This window comes from Equus asinus, chromosome 2, assembly GCF_041296235.1.
Source record: "Equus asinus isolate D_3611 breed Donkey chromosome 2, EquAss-T2T_v2, whole genome shotgun sequence".
NCBI lineage: Eukaryota > Metazoa > Chordata > Mammalia > Perissodactyla > Equidae > Equus > Equus asinus.
Window position 1 is genome coordinate 14,988,957 of NC_091791.1, and position 13,479 is coordinate 15,002,435.

Sequence of the window (13,479 nt, forward strand, 5' to 3'; positions counted from 1 at the left end):
CCCAGCTGACATAAAACCAAAGCTCTATTTTAAAATGCCACATTCCAAAATGTTTTAAATGTGATGTTGGCATGCTACATACACCTTCAACAAAAGTGAACTGTAAAATGAACTGTGGTCAGAAAATGATTCAAAAGAATATTGTGTCTTTGAATTTTCCCTCTGCACCATTATGCCATAACTGTCAACCAGTGCTTCCAATGTATTTCATTTGCAGGTAAGATTTATGATTTTAACTAAAAGACTGCTTTTTTTCTGTCAAAATATCTTTAACTCATTCATCACAATTTATGTAGTCCACACTCTTCACTCACTGTGTGATTTTGGGCAAATTACGCAACCTCTCTGTGCCTCAGTTTTCTAATCTGTAAATTAGGGTAATAATATTACCTATCTCCTACAGTAGTTGTGAAAATTGAGTGAGATAATAAGTGTAAAGGCTCTTAGAACTGCCCTACAGTAAATGTTTGCTGCTACTACTGCTACTGCCACTACTACCAGTCTTCTATGACTACCACCGTCAGTAGTGGAAGTATTTGTCTAAGTACTATGGTGAATACAGAAACATGTGAAGTCCAGTGCCTTCCCTCTAGAAACTTAAAATGTAATTGAAGCTAACAGACAAAAACCAATAACATAAACAAGTCAGCTGTATGATTTGAATTGAGGCTTAGGTAATACATACTAGGAAATACATACAAGGAAAACGTATTTTGGAATTGAGGCTGTTATGAATCTTAATAGATAAGAGAGAGATGTATCTTCCAAGACAGGCAGACAGATGGATGGTCAATTTTATGTAATTGGAAACAGAGCCAAAAAGATAAAAGTGAGGATTTGTGAAGTGTTTTTAAGGACCTGTCTAAATGAAGTATAGATGTTTCATGTGAAAAACCAGGGCCAAATTCACTGTCAAAAGAAGTCAAGATTGTTATCTTTTAATCAGAGGGAAGTTATTGAAGATATCTGACATTAAGAAGCACTTATTTTCAGGAGATTGCTATTTTAAGGGTAGATTGCATAGAGAGAGAGATTGAAGCCCCAGAGACAAATTAAGAGGTGTTGCAGGTTAAAGGTGAGGAGCTAAGTGCTTGAAAGACATATATTAGAAACAGGAAAGAAGGGACAAATGAGATAACTAAGACAGGTTTAGTGAGTGAGTGACTATGTGGATGGGTGTAGGTGGGGGAGGCAAAGAAATACTAAGGATTTGAGTCTAGGAGAGTTACGGTATCACTGACTTTGATTTGGTCAAGTATTAATTATATTCTAGACACTGGGGGCTATAAAGAGCAAGAAACAGCTTCTGCCTTTCAGGACTAGTGGGAGAAATAGAGGTGCTTGTTTCAGAGGAAGATGAATTTGATTTTACATATCTTAAGTGGTAGAGCGTAGTTAGATTTCCCTGTAGAAGTTTTCTGCAAGCTTGGGGTTTTACAAGTGGAGCAGGAGAAAGACGAGGACTGGAGATTAGGTGTGGAAGTTTTTATCATAGGTTGCAGAGTCGAGTCCTGTGTGGGCATGGTTTCTTCGGGGGAGGAGTGTAGAGAGAGAGAGGAGGTGAGCATGTGTACGTGGTCAGCCTAATTTGATTCTGTTCACTACCAGTGAGTTGATATTTGACTCCCTTCAGGTACAAGATTCTCCTTTCAAATTAAGTTTAATCATAAAAAAAAACCTTTTGTTTTTCACTTTTGATTGTAAAAATGACTTTCTTATAGAAGGGTGCATTTGGAATTACTTTCGTTTCCTCAGTTTGGTCTTGAGTCATAAATTCTGTCTCTTTCCTTGTTTCTTGGTAGGTGGTAGGTGGTGGTTCTGCTTGTCTATAACATGAGGTTTCAGTAAAAATAAACATTTTGAACTTGGAAAGAACTTTCATGGAGCCAGTAGAGCTCTTTCAGGAGACAGAGGATCTAAAGGCAATTTCTTTAGCACTATTGGACTCTTCCTCCCCTCGTGGGAAGTAGTAATAGTAGAAATTTGTTTGTACTCATTTCTTGCTTATTCAGTATATGCTGAGTGTTTATTTTACTCAATATACGTGTTAATCAATGATTGTTACTACTTGTTTCTGGTGATTATATCATTTGAATGGAAGGCCTTTGTTTAACTCAAGATTGAATTGTAAATGCATAGAGATGTAGAATGAAAATTGATACTTTTGTTTTAAATGTTCTGCCTAAACTAAAGCAGATGCTTTGTAAATTCACCTAACTGCCTGGTACCAGTGTTTCCAGTGGAACTCCTTTCTGGCATTTCTCCAGAAATTTATGTTTTTTTCCAAATCTCAAGAGATACTTTTCGAGAAATCAGGAAAGTATTATAATTCTTCTGTAAGACTTAAAGCTTAATGGTTGTCATAGGGTCATTACTGGTTGAAGGAATCCACTGATTGCAAGTCGAATACAGGCCCAGGAAACAGTGACATATGAATTGTGTCCTGGGAACCAGATCTAGAGCTTGTAGGAGAGAAACAGTCATGATCTAAGCAATCAGTCTTGGTTATAGATTTGCTGTGTCTGTTGCTAATGGTGAGTCATTCTTGCAAACAAACTAAATATTGGTAAGTTTATGCACAGAGTATACTTTATATAAATCCTAAGAAATATTTTTTTTCCCAAGAAATAACAAGTTTTGTAAGCAAAATAAGTCTTAAATTGACAGTTTAGACTCATGCTTTCTGTGTAGTGCTGTTAACTTTTCTAGGACATACTTTGTTAGAGTACTAATGTTTGCTGGCTTTTTCCAGTATTTGAATATTTGCCATAGACTACAGCTCTTTGTAAGTACTTTAACAGAAGAAATGTAAAGAGAAGAAGATGTGAATGTCATGGAATGCTCTGACATAGAATCAGAAATTGATCTGAAATCAGAATTAATAGAAGTAGTATCCTTTTCAATGGCAAAACCAAATTCAGGACAATCACAAAATATTTTCATCATTAAAAAAGAAATAAACTTAGGGGCTGGCTCAGTGGTGCAGTGGGTAAGTTTGCATGTTCCATTTTGGGGGCCTGGGGTTCGCTGGTTCGGATCCCAGGTGCGGACATGGCACTGCTTGGCAAGCCATGCTGTGGCAGGCGTCCCACATGTAAAGTGGAGGAAGATGGGCACGGATGTTAGCTCAGGACCAGTCTTTCTCAGCAAAAAGAGGAGGATTGGGAGCAGATGTTAGCTCAGGGTAATCTTCCTCAAAAAACGAAACAAAAACAAAAAGAAAGAAAATTATCTGAAGCAACATGTAACCTAACACCTAATCTGAAGGTGTTTTTGGGAGTACTCTCCAGTACTTCCAAAAGTTGATATTCCATTCAATATCAACTCAAAATGAAGTTTTCTACATCTGGAATATTCTTCACAAAACACAGATCAAGATTCTTGGATAGGTCAGTTAATGCTCTGTGTACTTTAAAATTTTGTTGTTAAGAATGATAACTATTAAATATTTGTGGTATTCTCTTTCAATATTTTAAAGGATTTTTATTTAGAATTTATTTTAAGATACCCTTCTTTTAATGTTTTCTGTTATCAAATGTCAACACCACATAAAAATCACTTTTACTTATTGAAATATGTAATCTTGTGACAATATATTCATAGTAATGATAAACCAAGCATTTATCATTATATCTTTTTGTAACAAACCTTTGAAACTTCTACTATAAACCTAATGGTACACTATTTATTGTTATGATCATTCATTATTCTTTTTTCTTAAAATAGTTGTATTGAGATATAGTTCACATACTGTACAATTCATCCATTTAAAATATGTGATTTGGTCTATTCTAGTATCTTCACAGAGTTGTGCAACCATCATCACAATCTAATTTTAGACCATTTTTGTCACACTCAGAGAAATCCCATACCCATTATAATGCAGCCAATCTCTATTTCCCTTAGTCCTCCTCCTCCCCCAGCCCTAAGTAGCCATTCGTCTACTTTCTGTCTCCATATTACCTGTGCCAAATATTTCATATAAGTGGTATCCAGTATGTGGTCTTTTGTGTCTGACTTCTTTCATTCACTTAGCATGTTTTCAAGGTTTATCTCTATTGTAGCATGTATATTACTTCATTTCTTTTTATTGCTGAATGATACTCCATTGTAGGTATATGCCACATTTTATTTACCCATTCATCAGTTGATTTGAGTTTTTTCCACTTTTTGGTTATTATGAATATGCTGCTATGAACATTCATGCCAAATTTTTCTGTGAATGTATGCTTTCATTTCTCTTGGTTATATACCTGGGAGTGGAGTTGCTGGGTCGTATGTTAAGTCTATGTTAACTTTTTTTTTTTTTTTAAGATTTTTTATTTTTTTCCTTTTTCTCCCCAAAGCCCCCCAGTACATAGTTGTATATTCTTCGTTGTGGGTCCTCCTAGTTGTGGCATGTGGGACGCTGCCTCAGCGTGGTTTGATGAGCAGTGCCATGTCCACGCCCAGGATTCGAACCAACGAAACACTGGGCCGCCTGCAGCAGAGCGCGCGAACTTAACCACTCTGCCACGGGGCCAGCCCCAAGTCTATGTTAACTTTTTAAGGAACTGCATAACTATTTTTCAAAGGGGCTGCACCATTTTACATTCCTTCCAGGAATGTTTGAGGGTTCCAGTTTCTCCACATCTTCAGCAATACTTGTATCCTGGTGGGTGTGTAGTGGTATCTCACTGCGGTTTTGATTTGCATTTCCCTGATAGCTAATGATGTTGAGCATATTTGCATGTGCTTATTGGCTATTTTCAGATCTTTGGTGAAATATCTATTCGTATCCTTTGTCCACTCTTAAATTGGGTTATACTAGACCCTTATGAGATACATGATTTGGAAATATTTTCTCCCATTTTGTGAATTTTCTTTTGACTTACTTGGTGGTGTCCTTTGAAGCACAAGAATTTTAATTTTGGTGAAGTCCCATTTATCTATTTTTTCTTCTGGACTTTTGCTTTTTGTGTCCTATTTTAGGAAACCATTGCCTAATCCAAGGTCCCAAAAATTTGCTTTCATGTTGTCTTCTCCTATATTTAGGTCTGTGATTTCAGGGGAGAATTCCAGGAATTGTGCTTTTTCATTCCTAAATCCTGAAGCTTAGTATCTGTTAGGAATTTGGGAGCACTAGCTGGTACACAGCCTTCTCTGCATGATGGTCAAGGGGCCCTTGGGTTGTTTGCTCCTTTGAACAGATGGTGGCAGCAGAACTCTGACGAATGAAAATCTTGTTTTTCTAAACTTAGTATTTTATAATTATGAATCTTCTTAATGTTTTTGGCCTGCCTTCTGTTTGGAAATAGGTTGATAAGCAGTAAGTTTAAATTTCCTTTTAAGATTAAAAATTATTTAAATTTAGAGATTTTTTTGCCATGAGTTTATGCAGGCTATTCAGATTATGAGCTTGTGAGGTATGAACATGATTTGCTTGAGATCTCCAACCTTAGGACACAATTTTCTCATATTACTCTAGTGTGTTTTATGCACTTTTCTTTCATTTTCTCACTCCTACCCACCATGATCTTCATGCAGAGATAAAGTAAGGGGATAGCAGTCAAAACATTGAGTAACGCTAAAGCTATTCTCAAGCTTACTCCTGAAACACATTGGCAGACTTGCATTCTGGTTTAGAAAATAGATAATATGTATAGAAGTTAGACATATGGGTAACATTTTTTTCCTTCAATAATAAAAACTGCTTTATAGCATCTCAGATTTGGACCTGAGATTTCGTTTTTAGATCTGAATATTAAACAGTAAGATTAGGTGGTGCAATTATTCCTTGACAGTCGTTTTCAAGATAATAGAAATAATAAACATTTATTTAGCACTTACTGTTTGCTGGGCACTATGCTAAATGCCTTACCATACCTTGTCTTCTTTTACTCACCAGCTCTAAGAGGTAAGTACTGTCTTTGCCCTGAGTTTTCCAGAGGAGGAGATGGGTTTGGAGAAGTTAAAAAACTTGCCTAAGGTCACATTAGTAGATGGAGAAGTGTATCTATGTGTGTGTGTCTATATTGTACTGTTTTATGTGTGTTTAATTTTTACAGAGATGGTATCATATGCATTACTCTGCAACTTATTTTTTAAGTTCAACAGTCTGATCTGAAGATCTGTAGCTCTTACTACTACATGTAGACCTCATGAGTATAGATTACTTTCTGTTTGTTTGATTTAGCTGGTGAAAAAGCTTATGTTGGAATTTTGCCTGATTTTAGCTTTTCACTTTTCCACTAGAGGGTGTCCCAAGATTTAATTTTTTTTCTGTTACCAAAATTATGATAGTAATGGAGTAATTTATTACTTCTTAGTGTAATGATCAGAAAGAAAAGTTTTAATGCATATGACTGATATAATCTCCTTGTTTTACTTTTATGCTACAGGCTACTCATTTTTGGATCCTATGACAGAGAGGCAAATGTTCATTGCACACTTGAATTGAGCAGTGGTGTTTGGGAAGAAAAACAAAGGAGTTCTATTAAGACGGTAAAATGGATTTGCATAGTTTTACATCTGTGTAAAGTTTGTATTCTATAAGCATGCTTTTATTAATATTCTATATTCCTAGAGTTATTTTTGGTCATGTGCAAATAATTATGAACATCTATTATTTATTTGTCTTGTTGCAGTACAACATCAGTAATAAAGTGAATCACATAAAATAATAGTATTCAGATCGCTTCCTTGTGTAAGAAACTTAATCTGACTAAGTTTCCTGCCAGAACTCTAAAATTGTTTCACGGTTATGGAATTGGAAGAAACTAATTCTAAACACCTTAGAAAGCATGTAAATTCAGAGCATTCATTCATTCAGCAGATATTTTATGAGTGCTTACTTTTTACTAGGCGTTCTGTTAGATGCTGAGGAGACAGTTCAAGACAAGAAAAGACCTTGTTTTTGTGGTGCTAGTACAGGGTAGAGGTTTGGTGTGAGGGTTAGAAGAGAGGGGAGATGAACCACACATTATAGGATGGAGGTAGAACATAGCAGTAAATGAGTAAACCAAAGAAGTGAACAAAGTAATTTCCAGAGATTGACTGTGTACTATGAAGAAAATAGGGTTATGACAAAGGAGACTCTTTAGATCTGGTGATAATAGGGAAGCCCTCTAAAGAGGTGAAACTGGAACAGACTGGCCAGCCCATGACACTGGAGCAGAACGCCCAGTTAAATTTGAATTTCAGAAAAACAATGAATAATTTTTTTAGTATAAGTATGTCCTCTATTTTTATTTGCTAAAGCTGACAACCTCGCACTGGAGATTCCTGAATCATGAAGAAGAGTGAGCCATTTGGAGAGTTTTGGGGGAATGAGGGAGTAGAAGGCATTTCAAGCAAAGGGAGCAGCAGATGTGTGAAAGCAGGTGTATTTGAGGAACAAAAAGAAGGCTAGTATAGGGGCCGCCCTGGTTGCGTAGTGGTTACGTTTGCATGCTCCACTTCGGCCGCCTGGGGTTCGCAGGTTTGGACCCCAGGTATGGACCTGCACATCCCTTATCAAGCTATGCTGTGGCAGGCGTCCCACACATAAAAAATAGACAAAGATGGGTACAGATGTTGGCCGAGGGCAGTCTTCCTCAGCAAAAAGAGGAGGATTGGCAGCAGTTGTTAGGGCTAATCTGCCTCACCAAAAAAAAAAGAAGAGGAAGGCTAGTATAGCTAGAGCATGATAAGTGAAGTAAGAGTCATGCCTAATCTTGTGGGTAAGGAGTTTGTATTTTATTGTTTGTGGCTGGAGAGTTTTAAGATGAGGAGTGACATGAACTTGTGTACATTTCATAAAAATTTTTCTGCCTGTATAGAGAAGGATTGTAGGAGGACAAGAGTAAACCTAAAGAGAGATCAGTTAGGTGGCACTTAGGGGAGGTGTTGATTACTTTAGGCAACAGCCGAGGAAATGGAGGAAGACTGGCACAGATGTTAGCTCAGGGTGAATCTTCCTCAGCAAAAAAAAAAAAAAAAAAAAAAGATCTATTTAGCATATCAGTAGTTTTTTGTAGACATAAATTATAGTTGTATTCTTTAAAGATGTATTTAATAACTTAGATATTTATTTCTATCACATTTGACTCTTTATGGCAGTGTAACCAATTCTATGATTATTATTTGTATCCAGTATTTGGGAAAACTATTTCTCTATTTTGTCTTTATTATGCTAGTGAATAGATATTTTTAAACTGTATCACCTAGCTGTTTTATAGTAGTAATATACTACTATAGTTGTAGTGCTTTTTGCTATTTCTAGATTAGTCTGTTACTCTTTGTAGCATTTTTTAAAATAGTCACAATTCTCAGTTTTTTAAATAGGTCTGTAATAAGCATATTGCCGTGCTCTTGAAGAGTATGACTTTTAGTGGTTATGTGCTATTTTTATGGATGTTCCTTTGACTTTTAAATTGTTTCCAGTTTGTTTATGTAATAATTGTTGTGAAGATCCTTAAATAAAAATTAAGCAGTGTCAAATTCTTTTGGAACAAATAGAGTAATTTTGATCAGGGTGGGAAAGTAGGGGGAAATAAAGCCAGAAAGGGAAGATGGGCTGACCCATCAGTTTGAATTTACGAAAGAAGTAGGGAGCTGTTGAAGATTTTGAGCATGGGAATGACATAGTCAAAATAGTGGTTTTTAGGAAAGTATCCCTTTCTTTGGTGGTTGCTCATGCCCCAACTTCCGTTTAAGTTATATCTCAAGCAATTTACAAGCAACTCCTCAGGAATAAAATAACCAGTTTTACAGTTTGTTCTGAAATACATAAATACATGAAAAAGCATTATTGTTTTGTCTGGATATGAAATGGTCATAACTTGCCATTGCTTTTGGCATTTTCAGTTTCCTTTATTATGTTTCTGAAGATATGAGATTAGGCAGCTTTAATATTTTATATCAAAGGTTAGTGAGACTTCAGTCTTGAGTCATAATTTTAGATCTTTGCATATGTCATAGGTAGTTGTGGAGAAAGAATTCTAGGTTACTAATTACATTTGGTGTCAAAAATGTCAGCAGAAGTTAAGTGTCTCCAGGCATTAAATTACATATGTCTGAATTTAATAACTCTAGGGAGCAGAATTAGAGTGTTCTTCAAACCATGTAAAGCATTGCAGAGTAAGATTTGATGATTTGGGATATAGCAAATTTGGATAGAAAAGCATCATTAAAAAGTATGCTAAAGTATACGATGAGCTTAGAAGCTATCTTTGTATAAATATAATCTTCAGGTTTAAATCAGTTTTTTAAATGTTGAAATTTATTCAGTGAAGTTAGCCACTAATTTCAGTGAATATGCAGAATGAAAGAAACTTAATTCCTTCCATATCTTAAATGTGCCTTTGAGTTTTTAAAGCATTGTAATGTACCTTATCATGCTGTTAATAGGGTAAGATCAGTAATAAGTGGAAAGCTTTAGATTTGTAATACTTGCGCAAATGTTGGGAAGTGGAGATAGATTAATTGTAATATGTTAGCTGCAAGTATTACCACAGTCTAATGAATGGTGACTTAAGTAAAAAAGATGTGTCTTGTATGATAAGCCCTGGGATAGTATGGCAGCTCAACAGTACTGTAATCAAGGAGCCTGGTTCTTATTGGCTTCCTCCTCCATCATCCTTAGCATGGGGTTTTTGTCCTCACAGTTGCAAGATGTCTAATGTGCTCCTAGGGATCCACTTTTTAAAGAAAAAGAGTGAGGTCTAAGGCATGCCAAAGGCACATGTCAGTCAGGTTTTGTGCTTTTTAAATGCTTTCCTGGAATCTTCTCCCAGGGATTTCCACTTATAGCTCATTGGCTAGAACTGAGTCAGATCATCTCTCCTAGCAGTCAAGGAAATATGGGGAATCATTGCGTTTTTCAGCCTTTGTAGAAGTAGAAGGCAAGGGGAAAAGATAATGGATGCCATTTAGGTGGCTAGTTGATGATCTTGCTGCAAAAAAACCCAATTCAAATGTATTTGATGACTTTATTTTTAAAGGAATTTTTCTTAAATTGGGATATCAGGGAATAGTTGAAAAGAATAACAAATAGCCTGCATAAAGCTAACTTGCTACCTTATTAGAAATCCAAGAAAGTTTGGAGCAAAATCAGACACTCAGATCAGTGCCTTGCTTATTAGCTCATTTGCAAAATAAAAGACCTCGTAGGATAAATGAGGTACTTTGTGGTGGGGTCTTTAAAAATAATAAATAAAAACAGATTCCTTATGGGAATCCCATAAAATGCGGAGGTGAGAATAAATTGTATGTTAGGCTCAAACAAAAATTAAAGGATCATCTTGCAAGAGGTGACAAAGTTAATACTAAAAATATGTTTGCCCAGGGGCTGGCCCCGTGGCCGAGTGGTTAAGTTTGCGTGCTCCGCTGCAGGCGGCCCAGTGTTTCGTTGGTTCGAATCCTGGGCGCAGACATGGCACTGCTCATCAAACCACGCTGAGGCAGCGTCCCACGTACCACAGCTAGAAGAACCCACAACGAAGAATATACAACTATGTACCGGGGGCTTTGGGGAGAAAAAGGAAAAAATAAAAAAAAAAATCTTAAAAAAAAAAAAAAATATGTTTGCCCACACCAAAAGAGACAAGGCAGTTTATGATTTATTTCAGTCCATAGTGCTATGCAGATTTAGGATGATAATTTGCCTCCCTTTCACTAAGGAGCAAATTAAAGGAGTTTTCAGATTTTAAAAAAGTTTCAGGCCATGATATTTCAGTAGAAAACTATGGAAACAACTATATATCGTCTATAATTTTTTTTTTTTTTAAAGATTTTATTTTTTCCTTTTTCTCCCCAAAGCCCCCCAGTACATAGTTGTGTATTCTTCGTTGTGGGTTCTTCTAGTTGTGGCATGTGGGACGCTGCCTCAGCGTGGTCTGATGAGCAGTGCCATGTCCGCGCCCAGGATTCGAACCAAGGAAACACTGGGCCGCCTGCAGCGGAGCGCGCAAACTTAACCACTCGGCCACGGGGCCAGCCCCATATATCGTCTATAATTTAAGTGCTTATCAAATAAAATTCACAATAAAATTAATCTGACATATAAACGTATTAAAGCACACGTAATCATTATTGTGTACATGGTGAAGCAAACAGAGCACATAAATGTCACATAATTACACATGGTTTTAAAGAGAGAGAGAGATCCTGAGTCTTACTCTCCCAGAATTAGAGTTCCTTCACCATTGACCACCCACTTGCTTTTATCTTTAGTTCCAGACATAAAATAGGTTGTCAGTAAATATTCTTTTCTCTTATTCTCTCTCTACCTGTTTCAGCTAACCTGCCTATGCCTATGTCTGTGTCTTCTATCAGTTGTCCACACTGTCACTTGATTCTTCAAACAGACTGTTTTATTCTTTGTGCAACCTGGAAGGCTTGAGGCTATTTGGGGAGAAGAGAAGGCACCACGAAAATCAGCTGTGGAACCTCTGAATCTGAGAGTTCTGGGGTAGAGGAAGAGGCAGTGGGGACCAGTTGGCACCCAGCTGTCCTGTCTGGCTCTTTCCCTTGTTCTCCATTCTGAATAAAAAGATGAAAAGAGTTTTAATTTTGAAAACAAGCTTTTTTATGTACATTTTCTGATGCTGACCCTACTCCCTCTCCTTCCAACATACCGCACTCTACTGTCAGACACTTGATAGCAGTTCTTTTTCATAAGAGACTTGTCTTTTCTTCTATAATTAGAGAGAGAAGGTTAAAAATCCAAATAACTATTAAATCACTACATTAGCATAAATATGTCACTATCAAAGAGGAAGGAAGAATATGGATTTCTTCCTGTTTTGAAGTAGAGAAGGAATTAGAAAGGAATCTGCTGGGTTCCTAAATATACAGTACATGGGCAGAAGAGAGATACTGGATCAATCATATGTTCAGTATAAATAAAAGCAGAAGCACTTCATGTCTTGTGTAGACCACGATGCAGGTACCAGAGGGAACTGTGGTGCATTAGGAGATGTCAAGATATTTCAGATCTGTTGAAAAGTAAGTAATAAATCCCTGAAGAGCATTCAGTTACAGTTGGGGAGAATCCATAAATGATAATTTGGAACTCTTAATCAGAATGAGTATATTCTTTTCAGAGGGTTATATGATGTCAGCTGGCAACTTGCGACTGGCTATAAGAAGGGCTTTTGTTAGGGTCAGCTGTACCCCAAATTATAAAGTCAGAAGAATTCACCTCCTAGATTCTGGACTTCATCTTTCGTTATCAGTCTCCCTTCATTTTTCTGTTTAAACACACCCATAACAATTAAAGAGCTTTGAGCAGATGATGTCTACTTTGTAAAAACTACAGTCAATATATAAAAAGAGACATGCAAGTCAAATATGTAACATGTAACACTTTAGTCTGTGAAATACTTTTGCCATATACAAAGAGCCAAAGTCTTCTGCCTATAGAATCTATACTTGTTCCATTAAATTCTACTACCTCTAACAAAAACTGGATTGTGAATGGTATTCTGATAATTAGGAGACAGTTTGAGAGTGGTGTTAGTGAAATCATTTTAGAGGAGAGGCAAAGAGAGCTCTGAAACTATGAGGAGATAGGATTTGAATGGAAGGGCCTTCATAATAAGATCAGCCATGTTTTAAGCCATGTTTGAATCAATTGCCCAAGGTTGAGCGTGATTCAGAGACAATCTACCTTATTATAGAGCCCAGTGAGTCTTCCTTTACTTCTAGAGTAAAGGTTAAGGCAACTGAATACAGGAAACACTTGGTTGAAACAGTTGGAAGAAAATACAGTGTATAGGGCCTGTCTAATATGAAGATGCTAAACAAGTGTGTAGAAGAAATGGAAACAGTAAGTGCATTTTCAACTTTCAGAAAGCTTTTGATAAAAATCTCTTCTAAAGGTTCTCAAATCATCTAATTACTAGGAGAATATTTTGTCGCAGATGGATCTGCCTTAAGGATATGGGAAACAGGGTAAAGATGACCAGGTATGATATCCTGAATGATTGAGTCCAGGACTTTGATCACTTTTCACAAATGACCTAAAATGGCACTGTCCAATGGAAATAAAATGCACACCACTTAGGTAATTAAATTTTCTTGTAGCCACATTTTAAAAAGTAAAAATAAACAAGTGAACTTAATTTTAGTAATGTTTTGTTTGACCTGTAGACCCAAAACATTGTCATTTCAACATGTAATCAGCATAAAAATTATTTTATTTTTATGCAAAGTCTTTGAAATCTGGTGCATATCTTACAATTACAGCACATCACAATTCATCCTAGTCACATTTCAAGTGCTCAGTAGCCACATGGGCTAGTGGCTACTTTATTGGAGCACAGACTTAGAAGAAGAAACGTATAATATAATATTCAGATTTGCACGTGGCACTAAACTTTTCTAAGATGTGCCAAGTTAAGAGGTACAAAATGAAGAAAGAGCTCTCAGGTCAAGTATGTTAGAAAGAATTCCAAACTATGCTTAAAATATATGTGATCTAGGATCCTAAAAGAAATAGACACTATGTCATAGTGC

General features: G+C 36.4%; 1 protein-coding gene across 2 annotated transcripts in view; it reads left to right on the forward strand.

Annotated features, from left to right (window-relative positions):
* The window catches only part of PDZD8 (PDZ domain containing 8), an 85,313-nt gene that overhangs the window by 38,620 nt on the left and 33,214 nt on the right, over positions 1–13,479 (forward strand). For both annotated transcript variants that reach the window (XM_014849258.3, XM_070482452.1), the window contains one exon: positions 6,381–6,483. In XM_014849258.3, the coding sequence (XP_014704744.1) occupies positions 6,381–6,483 (103 nt within the window). The remainder of the gene's footprint in view (positions 1–6,380; positions 6,484–13,479) is intronic.